This window comes from Phaenicophaeus curvirostris, chromosome 8, assembly GCF_032191515.1.
Source record: "Phaenicophaeus curvirostris isolate KB17595 chromosome 8, BPBGC_Pcur_1.0, whole genome shotgun sequence".
NCBI lineage: Eukaryota > Metazoa > Chordata > Aves > Cuculiformes > Cuculidae > Phaenicophaeus > Phaenicophaeus curvirostris.
The window spans coordinates 19,292,527-19,306,398 of NC_091399.1; the positions used below are offsets into that span (position 1 = coordinate 19,292,527).

Sequence of the window (13,872 nt, forward strand, 5' to 3'; positions counted from 1 at the left end):
ATTCTTCATCTGCCAAGTCAATGCTTTTGTTTGCTGAAGCACTCACGCAACGCAACCCTCTCGTCCCTGCTTTAAAAGAATACTGAAAAATAACTGAAGTTGAATTTCCAGTGCTATGGTATTTCTGGCATCTCCCTCAGTTTGTGTCTTTGATTAGATTTATACTGGTGACACATCAGTCAACCTCATCTCACTGCTCATTTCCCAGGTTTGTGAAACTGTAATTATAGCTATTTGATCATGAAAGAGCTCAATCGCTACTGCTTTTGTTCTGGTAATAAGACCAGAAAAGAGACATAAAGCTTTATGTAGCAGTAAAAACCCCCACTGCTATACCCAGCCTGAAGTCGCAGATCATTCCTAAATCCTTCCTTCCAGGGGAATCTCCAAGTCCCAGCATCAGTCACCAGCACACGTTATTTCTTTGTAATGCCCCAAGTGAGACAAGTGATTCGCAGAAAAACACAGAGGCAGAGCTCTACGCTAATACATTCTCCGACCGCTCCCCATTAGTCACTGGGGGTACTTGAGCTCTTTATTGCCAGGGTTTATTAATGACTCCTAATTGATGACCAGTGCCCAGCACCCCAAAGTAAATAACTGCTACGCCTCATTAACTCAAGAGACCGTCTCCTGATTTGAGGATTGATCTACGAACACACAAATTGCACTGATTTAACTGAATCTCTTTCTAAATTGATTTAATTAGATCAGTATAACCCGTTTCTACGGATGCTCTTGAATTTATATGGAATCAGTGCAATGTACTTCTGTGAGCCAGACTGACCATTTTCTATCTCGTTCCCAAAGCAGAAACATTTGAGATAATTAGTGATAAGGCAAAATCAGCCCTGGCACCATCCCAGTTCCTCCTGCTTCTGATCCACCTGACTTTAGGGCAGGGTATGGTAACTCCGCGTTGTCCAACATTTACAATTTGCACCCTGAAACCCAAGCATTTAATTCCACAAAGAGAATATAAGCATTAATTATACATAGTTTTAGACACAGTTTGAAAGCAAAGGCATTGCTGCTCTGGTTGGGAATTTACTGCGGATGGTAAAGTAGCAGTTTATACTAATTAAAACAATCTCTCTCATCGTCCTATTAAACAGCAGTGGCTTGGAGGATCATTTAATAAACTGTTTAAAAGCTTCTGGTAAGAATAAAATAAGTGAACCTATTTAGGGGAACCTTCAAAACTCTGCACTTGCATTCTTATCTGACTCCCGGTGCGAGGCGAGGCTGTGGCGATGCCAGGTTCCAGATAAATTAGGCAGCCTTTTCCTGCCTTTGCATCAGCAGAATCCTAAAGGGCAAAGGTAGGCTGCGTTTGGCAGAGTAACGTCTGCTGAGAAACTGCTTTCAGCAGTCTGTCAGAACCCAGGGCTGATGTGGGCTTGAGTTTTAGATTTTTAGTACACACAAAAAGTTTACTTGGCTTATTCCAGGCTTCCTTAACATGATCCTGTAACTAGAAAATATTTATTCTATCAACAGCCCAGGGAAACAGAGACTAAAGTGGTTTGATTTATATTCCAGTATTTGCAGGCTCATTGTAAAGCTTCTGTAGGCCCATCATGGGCAACTGACTCAATAAAACAGTCTGCATTTATGTTTCTTTTCTCAGATCTTTGGTTTTGTGGTAGCATTTGTGTGGAAAAGAAAAGAAGATTGGTGAGAAGGACCAAAAATACAGTCAAGTGACTTGCAGCTGGGGTGTAGAAAAGCACATAGCTTATACTGTCTAGTATATATATGTAGAGATAGTATACATAGCATATATATACACATAGTATATATATACTAGCCTTGTGTATTGGACAAGTAGAACCTCTATGTTTAGATGACACAGGCCTGTGACAGACTTAGAGGCACCCTGTTGAACACACTTGAAATTGCTTCCCTGCTGTGGGAAAGATCAAAGCACAGTGGGAAACTACGCCTGTGTGAATCCTTGAAATACAGGTGAAATCAGCAGGCTGAGTGATCCTCGAACACAGACTGAGCTCCGTGGTGCCTGCACCCCTGCTTGTGTGCCCCGGCCCAGGTGCTGCTCCAGGGATCCTCCAGTTGGCAAGGTAACAAAAAGAAATTTACTCTCTGTATTTCCTCTAGGGTTTTGTGGTTGTTCCTGTGTCCTGCCTGTGCGGGCTCACAAACACACATACACACTGAGCTTTGAGGATGGGACTCACCTCTAACTATCAATGTGTTTAAGTCTGTCCTGGCTCAAGCTATTAAGTTTTCTTTCCCCTTAAACATTTTCATATTCTTCCTCTACATAAAAGTGCTTTATTTTTTTTAAGACTACCCTCTACTTACAGGTGCACCGGAGCACTACTGAAGGCTAACCTTACATGCCTGTAAGTAACCACCCACAGCCTCAAGACAGTCACCCTTGTCAGGTGAGTGGCAATTCCACTAATTCACTCCATGCTTTGGATAAACTTGGCTGCCAAACTGAATGGCTAGAGCCATCTGTCTTTGGCTCACCTGCTCACAGATTTGGTACCAGTGCAATTTTGCTCTTAAGGGCTATGCTTTTACTAAATGGAAGGGAGAAGATTTACATTAGACATTAGGAAGAAATTCTTCATGATGAGGGTGGTGAGGCACTGGCACAGGTTGCCCAGAGAAGTGGTGGCTGCCCCATCCCTGGAGGTGTTCAAGGCCAGGTTGGATGGGGCTTGGAGCAACCCAAGGTGTCTCTGCCCATGGCACGGGGTTGGAACTGGATGGGCTTTAAGGTCCCTTCCAACCCAAACCATTCCATGATTCTATTATAAATATCACCGTTTGAGATGCGCTTATACTTGCGCGCATTCCCTGTTACAGTAAGAAAATGAATAGCAGACAAATCCCATAGTAACAGGCAACTGCACCAAGAAAGCTGAAGCTGCACGACCTGCCTGTGGGTGAGACTACAACGATGCTTGCTCTCTTCCTATCTCGCAACTCAAGACACTGATGCCTGTGAGCCAAGCTGTGCTAATGGACCACATCAGCTTCCATTCTGCCAGCAGTCACTGAACCCACTCTCAGCAGAATCACCCTGTTCCAGCGGCGTCAGAGACGCCTACAGCCCCACTTTGTAAGGACAACGGCGACGCTGTACCGACCTACAGCACACACGTTCCTCATGGTATGTTTGGAAAAAATGTATTCAAACTGCACTCATATTCAAGTCCTGCACAAGTGATGTTACCATGGAAACAAACCCAAACCCATGACAGAATATTTAGGCTAGTCAAACCAACCGGGACAAACTGTTTTCCTGTATACTGTGCTGTGTTTCATATCCAAGAGCAGCTATGGGCAGTACTCGGGATAGCACTGGAGAACTAAGCATAGCACACACCTAGCACCCAGCACCAGGCAGCACTGATATGTTCTGCTCCTAAAAGAAGAGATCAAACAGAATTTAAGCCACAAGGTCAAGCTATGAGATTAAGGATGCTGGTTGAGACAAACATTGACAGCAGGGATGAAAATGGAGCTTGTGCCTAGCTATTCCTCAAAGACTATGTTAAACCAGAGCCAAACCTGACCACCTCTGCGGTCAAAACCCAAGAGGAAGTTAAAGAGACGTGTTGGCTCTCCGTGCGAGGCAGAGACGGCTACTCCTGGCCAATTGTTCCATCTTGCTACAAAGCAGACTGCAACACCAACAGAAGTGCTCGCAGTACGGCGGAACACAGAACTGTCACCCTGTTTGCATACACAGAACAGCTATAGCAATTTCTTTTCCTTGCAAAGGATTTGGAGCCACCTGCTCAAGATTTATTTTTCACTGGTTTGCGACAAGAAGTCAAAGAAACGCTGTGTTAGAGTTTTAACACCTCGAGAAAGTTCTCAGCAAGCTTGGGAAGCTGTGTAGAGAAATCTGTTTATCTTTTAATTTCCTGAGACTAAAATGATGCGAGACAGTCAATAAAACAAATGGGATCACATACACATAAATAGGTGACTGCAACGTGACAGCAAATACTGCTCAAAAATTTAGTCTTCCCTGACTGTTCATTTTAACTAAAAATACGATGCTGTATTCTGAAAGACCCTCCAGGCAATCACTTAGGTATTGGAGTTAATATTATACTCATGATTAGTAGTCTGGAACAGTAAAAAACCAACCAAACAAAAACACCCAGCTGTCCTTATCCAGTAGCTAATGTCACTTACTGCTTGCACCTTGACAGTTTTTAAATAGCAGCCATTCTAGTCCAGTAAATGCGCTCCTGCCATGCTGGCTGCAGCAGCTAGAAAAAATTAATTTGATATAAGGTACAAACTCTCCCTGAAGGCAAACACTGTCCAACGTTAAAACCTTCACTGAACGATCCTTAATGAATGTATTGGTAAAGAAATAACTATTTGAAAGAGGTAGTGTCTGAATAGCTTTCTATTAAAAATTTCCAATATTACCTTTTTTTAGCCATATAACTGAAAAATGGGAAGCCTTGCCCTTCCCCCACATCTTGCGCTAGGGAAAGGTTACTACCTGGCAATGATACAGGCAGTTATTGATTTAAATGATTATGGACCTGAAAAGTTCTTTCCTGTCATTTATTATCCTGTTGTAGTTGCCACCACACTAGTGCAATATTAAAAAAAAGCTTAACAAAATGGCATTAGAAAAACACTGGTTTTAACTGAAGCCTGGTACAGATAATCACCTGATTGTTTCTTCTTGGTATAATGAGCTGACAACTGGGCCTCCAAATGTAGTTTTGCTTTCCTTTCCCCTCTTCTCTGTCACCTGAAAGAAAAAGAAAGACTGGTCCAGCATCCTGGCTCCCACCCTGTTCCAGTCTGCCCCACCCCGCGGCCCTTTGCCTGCCCCAGAGATGGGATCAGCCCTCTGGAAGCTTCACCTTCTGGGCAGAGGGTACCCCACGACCCTAATCCACCCAGATCTGGTGCCTGGATCTCTCAGCAAACCAGATCAATGCTCCTCAGAAGGGTCACCCAAAAGGCAGGCTCAGCAGCCTTGCCGTCCAGCTCACGAGCCAAAGGCACTGCACTCCTGGCCCTGGCCCCTCAGGACCCAAAATATGAGCCTCAGTGAGGCATCATATTACGTTACTAGATTGCAAAGCTTGCCTTTATAAATCTATTTAATATAGATTTAAAATTAAATTTTATAATGGGCAGCATTTCCAAATGATTTACTCCCAGGAACTCTAGGATTCTGAATGATTCCCACCATAATAGAAAAGAACAATTAGAATAATGATTGATCGATACGGAGCTTCAGCCCTACCTTTTCAAAAAGCCCTCCTGCAGCTCGGGACCTTCAATTGCCTGACGTGACATTGATGCCAGACTTCCAGGGAGGGCTACGTGCCTGACTCTCTTGGGGGAGCAGGGCCCCAGAAACCCCAACTCCTCCAGGGCACCTGGTGCCTCACTCTTCAGGTAAGCCGTTAAAACTGGTTTGTGATTAACAGCAGCGATTCCTTAGAAAATCAGCCCATTAATTGCAACGTCAGCGGGCAGTTCTGTGGCTTTCTGGGATGAGAGACTATCACACTCGGGGTGAATAAAATCAGAAGCAAAGGGCAAGCTGTCCCAGCCTTTAGCAAGCTCTCAGTAGATGCAACACTCTGCTGATTACACCAAAAAGCACTGCTGCCTCATCAGAACTCTACCCAGAAACATCTTCATTTTAAACAAAACATCCTTACATTTGTTTTAATTCTCGCTCCTTAGACTGCTTTTGTTTTAAAACAATCTACTGTTTCCTCATAATACATCTACTTTTACATGCTGCACAGTTTGAGCCAACCAGTTCCACCTTTCAGCTCATCTCAACCAGCCCAAACCTGTAATACTTGGGTTTGCAGATATCACAGACATACTTTTTTGTAAGAAAAAATAGAAAGGAAATTGGCTTTGAAAACTAATCTATGGCAACTAGGCTTTCTCTAATTCAGATCAAAAGATGACCTGAAGTTCCCCCTTCCTGAAGGGAAAGGGCTTCAGAGTCTTTACAGTGTGATGCCTCTCTTAAAAACTTATTTAGCAGAGAATCTTGCTGTCTATCAATTATTTCCACACCACTTATAAAGAAAATTAATTTCTGATCATCTGCTAGTACATTGCAACAGTTACTTCTATCATAGGAAGCTATGTTCACAGCCAGTCTATTTTCTTTAATGTTAGGAAGAAATGTTTCCCTGTGAGAGTGGGGAGGCGCCGGTCCAGGTTGTCCAGAGAAGCTGTGGCTGCCCCATCCCTGGAGGGGTTCAAGGCCAGGTTGGATGGGGCTTGGAGCCCCTGATCCAGTGGGAGGTGTCTCTGCCCATGGCAGGGGGTTAGAACTGGATGGGCTTTAAGGTCCCTTCCAGTCCAAACCATTCTATGCTTCTATGATACTGAAGGGCAGTGGTCATTCAACCAGTATCAGAAACCACAGAAAAATGTATATCTATGTTATTTAATCTCTTCCCACTACAGTTTTCGGTTGTTGCTTTTCTTTTTCAAAGTCAGAAACGACACCTGAGAAAACACATTTCATCTTTCTAGAGGCAGAAATTGTAAAAAAGGTTTCCTGGATTAAGTTCACCTCTGCACAACCAATGCATTTCTACCCAAGATTAATCATGTTGATTGAGTACACATAAGGTCATCAGGAAACTTACTGATAAAGGCTTTCCCAAAAATCCTCACACAAAAACTTCTCTGGCTCTTAATCCCTATACAGGTTACTTTGACCAAGTAGCTTTTATCTCATCTCTTTCCCACAGAAAGAGGTAATGCAGTATTCAATTTATGAATGTTGTACCAAGCTAACTTCGTCATAGCCCACAATATGTAGAACGAGGTTATGAAAAATGCTCAGGAAAAGCCTTGATTATCCTCTCGGGATTTAATGTATGCCTCTACTCTGCAGAGCCCTGAAAGGCAGCATCGTGGCTCCACCATTCATCACCACGGGACTTTCCAAGGGGAATCTGTCCAGGCTACAAGGAACGCTTCTTCCCAAAGATGTTAACTCTGCCTCAATGCAGATACAAACTGGTTTATTTCCAGCCGCCCTCGACAACTTGCCGATACCATGAGCTCATCCACCCACTTCCAATACCTACACTGCCCAGCATGCCAGGGACAGGCACGATGTACCAAACTGGGTTCTCAAAGAGGTGGGACAGAAGCAGCTGCTCCTTCCAAACCACATCACATCTATTGCACCAGCAGAAATCAGCGCTTTCATTTGTTGCTCATACTGGTTGAAGGGATCAGTAACGTGCAGATGCACTCTCTTTCTTAAATCTTTTGACTTTTCTATACCAGAAAAGAGCTTTTAGGGCTGGGAAGATAAAGTGAATGCTACATACACACAGATAACGACCAGTGAGTTTAAAGCCACATTACCTTGCAAACCACAATGAAATTAAAAACTGACACTGCAAATTTTCTCTCTCTTAAAAAAGGCACTAATAATTAACTATGTGGCTCTCAATTAAGCCATCTCAACTTCTTTCACTGCTGGCAGCACTGTTGGAAAGCACTGCTGGAAAGTACTGCAGATACACATGTAACTAATGATAGTTAAGAAATAACACGATCCCAGGCTCCCATAATTTGCAACCTGAATCCAAGAGAGATGACAGCAGTATTATCTGCAGTCAGGGTGGTACAAGAGATGCTGTAGGGAAGGCAAAATGACTGTGGGCTCCATCAGCATAAGGGGGCTGCCCTCAAATTGCCCATTAAAAACCGCAGGATTAAGGGGGAATTTGTGACAGCATGGGAATAAACCTCAGAGGACTGCACTCGAGTGCCCAAGCACACGCAGTGGGACAGAAGAGCTTTGGGAAGAGACCATAAAGAAGCGTGAAAGATGCTTTAAGAGGCACTGGAATTTCTTGTGTTTCCTCCCCATTCTTGCCCATTGATTCTTTCTTGCTCATGTACAATTTAGGCTGATATCAGGTCACTATTACTCTTGACAGTTAACTTTGGAGGTGGATCTGGTTGACCAAAGCTAGCATAAATCATGGCCAAATCTATGCTTCAGTATGCAGCATATGTACTCATTAAGATACATTTTTAACTCCCCTGACTCCCGATGAGCTCAGGGATGGCGCAGGGAACCTCACTAAGTCCAGAACTACTCTTCTCAAATGTCACCAGGAATGCCAGAAGAAAAGCCACACTCCTCCCGGAATAGACAGCAGAGCATCCTCATCCCTGCCTCAGTGCACTGTATTTGTCAATAAAAGACTGGCTCAATTCAAGGTACAATCGCATCTCGACGGGCTGTCACTGACAATGCTGCTCCAGACGGCCTCAAAGCCTGACAACCACTTTCGGAACAAAATGGAAATACAGGGACTAATATTTGCTAACATCATTAATTCATTTCTTTTCCTCCACTCCCCCTTCTCCCTTTATCCACGATGTCAAGATGTATACCTTTAAATTGTTGTCAGCCATAAAGCAGACGTCGTGTCCCAGTTCAGAGGTTAACATATAATGACAGACACATTAAAAAACCCCGTCCAATGCCTCACTGACAATTTCAGCTTCATCTTCTCTTCAAGGAGACAGAAGCTCAAACTCACTTATAAGCTTTAACAACATTAAAGTCTAATCATGATTGAAAAATAAAGGAGAAGAAGATAGTTTTATCATACTAAGCATTACGGAAAAGAAAAACAATTAGAGATAAACATTTTCTTTGTGAGGGTTTTGAGTTCGCCTTCTATTTTGGACTCAAAAGTCTCCCGTGATCACAGCAGGATCCATGTCACTTCTTGCATTTTTGGAGAGCAATTATCATCTAAGAGGAAGAGCGGCAGTTTCCGGCCAGGGATTGGTTTGGTGGGCCAACCTCTTGTCATGTCCCTGACAGGGATTCATTCTTTTTCATCTTCGAGCCCAAGCACTGTTTCAATATACACAAACCAGGCTGCCATGGATTTAACAAGAAGGCAATTCCAAGGGCCCTTCCGATGACTCACTTCAACCTCATGTGCCAGAATTCATTACAGAGATGCAAGGGAACTTACCACTGGTGATTAGCTGGGACTGGCCTGGACCAAATGGTGCATAGTTATTTGATATGCAGGGCAAGGGACTAATGAACCTGACAGAAAAGGAGGTACAGAAAAGTCCTACAAAGTTCATAGAATCACCAGGTTGGAAGAGACCCACTGGATCATCGAGTCCAACCATTCCCATCAATCACTAACCCATGTCCCTCAGCACCTCGTCCACCCGTCCCTTAAACCCCTCCAGGGAAGGTGACTCAACCACCTCCCTGGGCAGCCTGTTCCAGTGCCCAATGACCCTTTCTGTGAAAAATTTTTTCCTAATGTTCAGCCTAAATGCTGCAGAACAGCCAGAACAATGCAAGTTCAAGCTGAAGCTTTGCAAAAAAGCCATACCATGACTTGAAGTTAACAGAAGAGCTCGATCCTAGGCATGGGTTAAAGGTAGGGCATCCCAGCTTTACCCAGAGTCCAACATGCCCTCCCTTCCCCAGTAGCAAGAGCTGTTCGAAAAGGCACACGGCTGTTGTGGCACAGCACATCTATCACTCCCCGGCTCACTCTGGCTTTTCTCCACACCCAAAGCCTCTGAGGAGCTTCACATAAATATATCTTTAAGAAAAAGAGAAAGTAAAAAGGTTCTTCACATCAGAATACTCTTCTTCAAAGTTACACTGGCCTTAAAATGGTCAAGACTTCAGATCCTCATCATCATGCCCTTTGGAAAAAGAGAAGTGAGCCAACTCAAGCTAAGCATCAGAATCTCACACCAGAGCCACCACAGGGCATGGAAGCCAATACCTCAGGTCAGGCTCAGACGCTGCTTACTCTATTCTTTTTATCTGAGCCTGGATACAACTGAATCGGAGCAGCAGCTGTATCCAGCTTTATGGGATGGAGACACGAAGCACTCACAATAAAACTACTACAATCAAAACTGTGTTTCCGAGCAGCGACTACACAGTGCAGACTGCAATCTGCATCCATTCTGCATAACTTCCCTTCCTACAGCTCACTCCTCCTCCAGCCGCAGGTGTCTGTGTGGTGTGGTCCCTGCCTTCCCCACACAGGACCGAGCACTGGAGCCAGGGACGGATGCTGCCTTGCTCCGCACCAGCTCGCAGAAAGCTGAACGCAGGGAACCCCCCTGCTCAATGGGAACGTGGCAGCTTTCAGCAGCCACCAAAACCTGCCTTGGCCTCACAGGGTGCCTGCAGGGCTTTGGGGTGCAACCAAGGGTCCTGAGCCACCCAGGCTGGATGATCTGCAAGAGCTGGATGTCCAGAGCTCTAGAGGCTTGGTGGGAGCAGGAGAAACATCAGCTTGCACCCCAGCTTCCCAGACTACACCAGGGCAGTGTGCCAGGATCAGCAACTTCAGTCTTGGTGCCATCACAGGGCAAGCAACGTCCTGTAACCCCACCAGGCTCACGTGAACATGAGCTCAGGAGTCCCTCAAGTGTTGCTGATTGAGCTGTAATTAAGCTGGTGCATTCTCAGGTGACAAATTTTACAGAAGAGGCTTCACAGAGTTAACCCAACAGTAACCTCATGGCCTGCCCTGCTGGGCACCACATCCCTGTAATGCTCTGGATTAACATTTCTGGACAATTTGAGGAGTGAGGATTATTAGGGAGGCAACAAGAAAACGTAAACTCTCCTAAAGTTTCATCCACTCGTCCCCCTCCTCTCCCTCTGTGCCCCAGCCCAGCCGTCCCCTGGGAAGGGAACTTGGGCAGACACTAATTGTATTTGACAGCAGCAATTACACGCAAGGCTGGAGATTAGAAGCTCGTTAATTGTGTGTGCCATAATTGCTGCTGCCTTTTCCTTCGCTGGTTAAGGCCAGTGCCAGCAGAGCCAAGGGGGAGGAGGGTGTGCCCCACCCCAAATGCAGGTGGTCTAAGATGAGAGCCCTTGGACAAGGAGGAGATGTCCCCTCTCCCTAAAGCTGCGGGAGGCTCCTGACCCCGGAACAATGCAGGAGGGTCCTCCGGCAGGGCCATTAATGAAGCATGAAATGAGGACACACAATGACCTCTTCCAAAGGTGTTTTCCACCTGTATCTTTCTAATTTTAGGCTGAACCTCAAGCTACCTGCAGCAGGAGGGAAAGCAAATATTAACCCTTCAGAGGGGATGCTACTACAGGAATTTCTTTTACTATCAATAAATTTGGCACTGCATTAAACACTTGAACAGGATTCATAAAACCCCCTCTTCCCCACTAAAATTCATGAGCTCAGCATTTCTCGCCACTCCTTGCAGAGCAGTGGAGGCAGCTCTATCCAAACAAGATAAAACCACCGCCGGCTGCGGGCATCCTCCTGGGTCGGCTCTGCTGCAAAGCCACCCTTCGTGACAGGCTGCTGCCACCTCCGCACCAGCCATATTAATGACAGTCATAAAGAGGCTATTTTAATATTCCCCTCTCACCGATCCGCCTTGGCTCCCAGCAGCAGCTCCGCCAGAGCACGCACATGACTCAGCACCTGGAGCGTTTTCAAGCGACCACTGAGGATCTGTACAATCTGAGCACGCTGTCCCATAAAAAATGGCAAGATGCTCCATAGGATTACGTCTGTTTGTTCAAAATATTGCAGAAAATCTAGTTAATATTCCATTAATGGCTATATAAAAAAAAGTTTCCTGTTCTTTTAAATCTCATCACAGAACTTCTCCTTATAAACTCGAGGTATGACAGGGAAAATACTGTCCAGATTATATTAAAAAAAATAAAAGCAAGCGTATCATAATTAATGTGATTGTGCTGCGGAGTTAAACAGTGCTGCAATCTAAAACAAGGCTCATTGAGCCTGTAACAAGTTAATTAATAGGTGCATCATCATCATCACAGTTGGAAATCAGCAGTAAAGATGATCAGAGGAGAGGAAATGAATGTAAAATGCTTAATGTAATTTTGAGCAAGTTTTATGCTTGCTAGTAGCTATCATTTCATGACCCACTGTATATGTTTTAACATACGCATGGCATGAAATAATATGTGCAATCAAAAAAACTAACGCAGAGGCTTCGATTTGTGGAGCTTTTTTCCTCTTTAAATGGAAACCCAGATATGTAGGTGGCAAACACGAGACCAACAGCAGACTCTGTCCCGCATCACCTTTCTGCAGACTCCCAGTGTCTGAAGCCTAAAGGGTGAAGCTGTTTGCACCCTTCCAGCATGAGGCAGCTGGCACAAACTGGGAGCTTTCAGAAGGGGAACAGAGCGCTGCATCGTCAATCCTGCAAACAATCAATCACTTCTGTCACATCATCCACACAAAAACCCACAAGTGTCCAGGCAGAGGGGACCAAGCACACAGACCGACACAGCCTGGGCTGTAATTGCTGGGTTTTTTTATCTAACACCAGTCACTAATTGTCATGGATTTGCACAGACGTTCATATGGGCAAGAAATATGGAAATACTGAAAGACCACGTAACTTGGGCTGAAACATGCGCTCTGAAGCTTGAGGTATAAAGTGGTGACAGGACATCAGCCTGCACCCTCAGCCTGCCTGCTGACATATTCATCTCCTCCTTGCTGGAGGGACACTGGGCCAGACAGCATCACAGCAGTGGCAGAGGCCAAGTCCCTCTCCGCAAAAGGAACACTCCAAGGCTGCTTGACCAGCGCCACTGAGATTTGTTTCCTCTAACAGATCTGGGTTGTGAAGGCAGGGGGTGGATTTGTGAGCTCTGCAGACAGAAATGATAGAATGAAGAGATCTTTGCTGGTCCCTGGCCTCAGACTTGGGCAAGGGAAGGATCGGAGCGTGCCAGCGGGAACATAAGGTCTCCTAAGTTACGGTGCAATCCTTTGCAGGCTCAGCTGGAAGGATGCAGCAGGATCGGGAGGCAGCTGCCAGCTGAGCAGCCTCTAGTGCTGCGCACTGACTCTGTGCCTGAGCCGGTACACGCCTTTGCGTCCCTCACTTCAGCTCAAAACACTTGTAAGATGATCTAGAGACATTTAAGGAGTGCCACCCTTTCTGAAGACACGAGTAATCGGGCACAGCAGTGCCCAAGTATCTGAGCACTAGACAATCCGTGCTCTCTTAAAGAACAACACTTTTTCCACTCCAAGAGATATATAGCATTTACAAGACATTAACCAATGTGTTAGCTTACATCCAAACAATATCTTGATCTCCAGTAATTACACTCGATACCTCCTTGACACTTCAGGTAAAGAGCAAGCTAAACATAACCAGTTAACCTTCTTCTAACACAGAAAGCTATATTTTTACTAAAGAAACAGCTTAATTATCCTATTGCTTATGTTACACACAAAACAATTACAGCTATTTTCTCCTAACCTAGAGCATATGCTGGTTTTAATTACCACATTCCCTCTACTAACCCAGCCTTTACACAGCCATGTGAAGCGGCACAGTACATGGACTACTCCTGTGTCTGAACATCATCCAATAGATGTCTCCAACTCCACACCTAAAAACCAAGGCATGACATACTCTACTGTCAGAGAAACCCATAATTTTTGCCCAAGTTCCTGAATTTTTTTGAACAGCCTCTGACACAGCAAGTTGAAAGTTCTGTAACTGCTTCAATTACTTTGAAAAATTGGATTTTTAATTAGAGGTTGCACCCTTCCTCATTTTAAACAGTCAAGCTTCTAGCACAACCTGGTGGGTTGCTGGCCAGAAAAGGAGCGAGAGTTTGATAAGAGGCTACACTGAGCTGCAGCGCAACCTGCAGAGCAATTCAAAGGCCACCTCATGCCACAAGCAGGGGAGGCTGTTCCTGCTCCTCCCACCCTCACCCACCACCTCACTTTGCTATTCAGGGCAACAGGATGTGGGTGCATTAAATCAGTCTCTTCTAGGTTCCTGGGGAGCCCAGGAAAATAC

The 13,872-nt window shown here is 45.0% G+C and overlaps 1 protein-coding gene across 1 annotated transcript in view; it reads right to left on the reverse strand.

Moving 5' to 3' along the window:
* ACBD6 (acyl-CoA binding domain containing 6) overlaps positions 1-13,872 on the reverse strand; it is a 90,518-nt gene that overhangs the window by 57,050 nt on the left and 19,596 nt on the right. Inside the window, exon 4 of the mRNA XM_069862693.1 lies at positions 4,677-4,759. Coding sequence (XP_069718794.1) covers positions 4,677-4,759 — 83 coding nt within the window. The remainder of the gene's footprint in view (positions 1-4,676; positions 4,760-13,872) is intronic.